General features: G+C 39.6%; 1 protein-coding gene across 1 annotated transcript; it reads right to left on the bottom strand.

Annotated features, from left to right (window-relative positions):
- Nucleotides 1–29: 29 nt before the first annotated feature.
- LOC108782899 (uncharacterized protein K02A2.6-like) lies at nt 30–3,968 on the bottom strand. Its single transcript, XM_018551297.1, has 2 exons — nt 848–3,968; nt 30–778 (listed from the first exon to the last, which is right to left on the bottom strand). The coding sequence occupies exons 1-2, from the start codon at nt 3,966–3,968 to the stop codon at nt 30–32; spliced, it is 3,870 nt and encodes a 1,289-aa protein (XP_018406799.1).
- Nucleotides 3,969–4,102: the final 134 nt, after the last annotated feature.

The following is a 4,102-nucleotide window of genomic DNA, read 5'->3' as shown; positions in this document are numbered from 1 at the left end:
AAAAAAACATCGTTTTAACATAACATGAATTATTTCTTTGCTTTGACGATTGTGCCCTTTGCCGCAATTCGATCGGATTTTCGCACAACGCTCCCTATAACCGGCTCTCGTGGTTTCCGCATAGTTCCTTTTTGGATTACATTCTTTTGCTGCTTAATCGACTCCTGCGGAACGATCTCTATCTGCTGGGGCTGTGAACGATCCGGCGGTTGTTGTTGAATCTCCTGTGACGATTCTTTCTGTTGCTCTTTATCGGTAGTTTTATTTTCCGATGCGTTCGCTTCAATTCGAACGGTCAAATCCTCCACGGGACCGTGATCCCAGTCTGTTTCTTGATTCGGAGTTGCCTGCCCTATTAATCGCATCTGATTAACGTGCCTTCGCCAGGTTCGTCCGTCATCAAGCGCGATTAAGTAATGCACTATTCCGCAACGCTTTTTAATTCTTCCGAATTTCCATTTATCTTTACCTACATAATTCCTACACGATACTCGCTCATCCAATTTAAAACTTTTATTAACACATGAATATGAGGAACTCGTCTCCTCTTTCTCAGGTAAAGGAAATAACAAGTCAAGTCTTGTACGAAGCTTTCTACCTAAAAACAGTTCTGCTGGCGACTTTTTAGTCATCGCATGCGGCGCAATACGGTACTGTAGTAACATTTTACTAAGATTTTCGCGTACATTGGTCGTGTCCGCCTTCATGCGTCGTAGCGCATTTTTTAAAGTCTGTACAAAACGCTCGGCTTGGCCATTTGTGGCCGGGTTATACGGTGCTGTAAATTTAAATTTCGCTCCATTCTGTTTTAAAAATGTTTTAAACTCGGCCGATGTGAATGTTCTACCGTTATCGGTTACAAAAATTTGTGGGATGCCGTATTTTGTAAATATATCCCTGCATTCCTCTATAACTGTTTTCGCCATCAGATTTTTTACTATTCTTACTTCGGGCCATTTTGAATATGAATCAACTACGATGAAAAACCAACGTCCTAGGAAAGGACCTGCAAAGTCCGCATGGACTCGATGCATGGGTGCCGCTGATGGCTCCCAAATGTGTTGTTCCACTTTTTGTGGATTATTTTTGAACGTATTACAATTTTGGCAATTTTCCACTAGAGCTTTTATATCATCGTCAATTCCTTTCCACCAACAATAACTTCTAGCTATACCTTTCATTTTATTAATTCCAAAATGACCCGTATGTAATTCTTCTAGTATTTTTTTCTGCAAAGATTTCGGTATTACGACCCGATGACCTCGAAAAATTACACCTTCTTGTAATAAGAATTCCGTTTGCTCTAAATTGAATCTGTCAGCGCTATGTGCCAGAGTGCCTGATTGTAACGCTTGTAGGAGTTTTTGTAACTCCGTGTCTTTTCGTGTATGCAACTCGATGCATTTTGCATCCACCGGTAGTGTTTCTAGTGTACTTAATTCGAAAACATCTATTACATCCATATTTTTTGTATATTCTTTTAACGGTAATCTCGAAAGGCAATCGGCATTTGCATGACTTTCCGATTTTCTATACCTGATAGTATAATTGAATCCTTGCAAGAAAATGGCGTAATGCTGCATTCTCATTGCACTATAAACCGGCAAACTTTTATTTGGAGATAAAATGTGTACTAATGGTCTGTGGTCCGTAACTAGAGTAAACTTATTTCCATACAGATATTGATAGAACTTCTTAATACCGAATATTATACTATATGCTTCTTTGTCTATCTGTGCGTATCTTTGCTGCGTATCGGATAAAGTTTGTGACGCGTATTGTATAACCCTTTCCGACCCATCGGGATATGTATGCGAAAGTACTGCCCCTATTCCGTGGGGACTAGCATCCGTCGCGAGAACCACCGGTAATTTCGGGTCAAAAGGTACCAAGACTTGATTGCTCACAAATGCCTCTTTGGCTTTTTTAAAAGCTACTTCTTGTTCTTCTGACCACGAGAAACGAGTATTCTTATGTAATAACTTATTTAACGGTCGTAAGATTGAACTTAGATTTTTAATAAATCTACTATAATAGTTAATCATACCGATGAAGGCTCGGACGCCAGAAACATTTTGTGGACGCGGCATGTTCCTAATTGCTTCCATTTTAGAAGGTTCTTTATGTATACCGTCCTCTCGTAATAAGTAACCGCAGTATTTAACTTCATGTGTAAAAAACTCTGATTTCTCTAAGTTGATTCGCACGTTATGCTTATGCAATCTCTCTAGCACCCTATGTAATCTATGTAAGTGATCCTCCTCTGAATGGCCCGTAATTACTATATCATCGAGAAAAATTGCCACTCCAGGAATATCCTGCAATATTTGCTCCAATGTTCTTTGCCAGATTGCCGGAGCTGATGCGACACCGTACATCAGTCTATTAACTACGTAAAGTCCTCTATGCGTATTTAAAGTAAGTAACTTCCTATTTTCCGGGTGTATTTCTAACTGTAAATAAGCTTGGCGTAAGTCAATTTTTGAGAATTTAACGCCACCCGCTAACTTAGCAAAAAGTTCGTTTGTAGTTGGTAACGGGTGTTCATCAATTATAAGTTTAGGATTTATTGTGGATTTGTAATCTCCACATATTCTAATAGTGCCATTCGCTTTCAACACCGGAACAATAGGTGTAGCCCATTCCGAGTTTTCCGTCTTTGTAAAAATTCCCGCTTTAACCAATTCATCTAATTCATTATCTATTAAAGGAATCAATTTAAATGGTACTGACCTTGCCTTTAAATATACCGGAGTTGCATCCGGTTTCATTGTAAGTCTGGCTTGTATGCCCGTAATCTTAGCCAAAGTAGGCTCACGTATTTCCTCGAATTTACGTAAACTTAATTGTAATCGATTATGAAAATTCCGCGGCGTAGAATTAATATTTTCCAATAACTTGCACTCGAGGAACTCTGGCACCCCACGCTGACCTTTCAACTGTCGTATCCATTCCCTACCTAATAACGGTTCTTTATCTAATTCAGTTAAGTAAATATTCAATTTCTTTCGTGTCTCATTTCCTTGTACATAAACTGATATATATCCTAAGATTTTAACTATTGTTTTAGAATACGAAATTAAATTAAGATTTGTTCTGAAAATGGTCGAACCCGGAAATAAGGCACGTACCTGCTCGCAATTCATGATCGTGACTGCAGAGCCACTATCCACTTCGAAACGAATTCGCTTGTTATTTACTAAGAGCACGCAAAAGAATTTATCCCGTTGCTCTGCTTGCTCCAATTGTAATACCTCATCCAAATTATTTGCATACTCCTTCTTCTTGAAACAGACTTTTGCCAAATGTCCGGATCCTCCACAGCCCGAGCAACGTACTTCTCTACTTAACGTGCATTGGGAAGCATAATGCCCTTTTCCGCATCTGAAACACTTAATTAATTTAGCGCTCTCCTTATTCGAATTAGAACGCGACGCCTTATTATTATTTTGCTTCGAAAAATTAGTAATCGCTAATTTCTTTTTAAAAGAATTATGATTATTATTGTTGTCCTTCGATTTCTTCAATGGCTTCTTCCCAGCCTGTAGATATTCCACGCCTGCCGTCGGACTTGTAGCGCCATTTTGTAAAGATGTTGCCCCCTTCTCCGAAAGCTCCATCGTGGTGGCTATCTGTACCGCTTCCTCGTACGTTAACTCCTTCTTCTCAAGAAGTCTCGTTTGAATCTTCTTACTTGAAAGACCAAAAACCAATTGGTTCCTTAGGGCTGTCTTCAAGTAACTCCCAAATTTACAATGTAAACTTAACTTGTGTAGGGCAGCCGCAAATTGTTGTACTTGTTCGCCCTCAATTTGTCGTCGTTGGTGAAATTTAAAATTTTCCGCTATTTCCAACGGAGCCGGATCATAGAATTCTTCCAACTTGGCCGTCAATGACTCGTAATCCTGCGAGAACGGGTCAGCCGGATCTAATTGGTCACACAGTATATCAAATGCGCTAGGTCCCATATAATGTAGTAAATACGGAACACGCGCGCTTCCCGTGATCCGGAAAATCGTAAAGGCTCCTTGTAGCCGTTGTAACCAACGCCGCCACGTTGTCACTTCTGGACTGAAATTTTCTATTGTAAAGGAATTTGGAA

The sequence above is a fragment of the Cyphomyrmex costatus genome, unplaced genomic scaffold, assembly GCF_001594065.2.
Source record: "Cyphomyrmex costatus isolate MS0001 unplaced genomic scaffold, Ccosl1.0 C2368881, whole genome shotgun sequence".
Taxonomy (NCBI): domain Eukaryota; kingdom Metazoa; phylum Arthropoda; class Insecta; order Hymenoptera; family Formicidae; genus Cyphomyrmex; species Cyphomyrmex costatus.
This window is presented reverse-complemented; position numbering and strand designations above follow the sequence as displayed.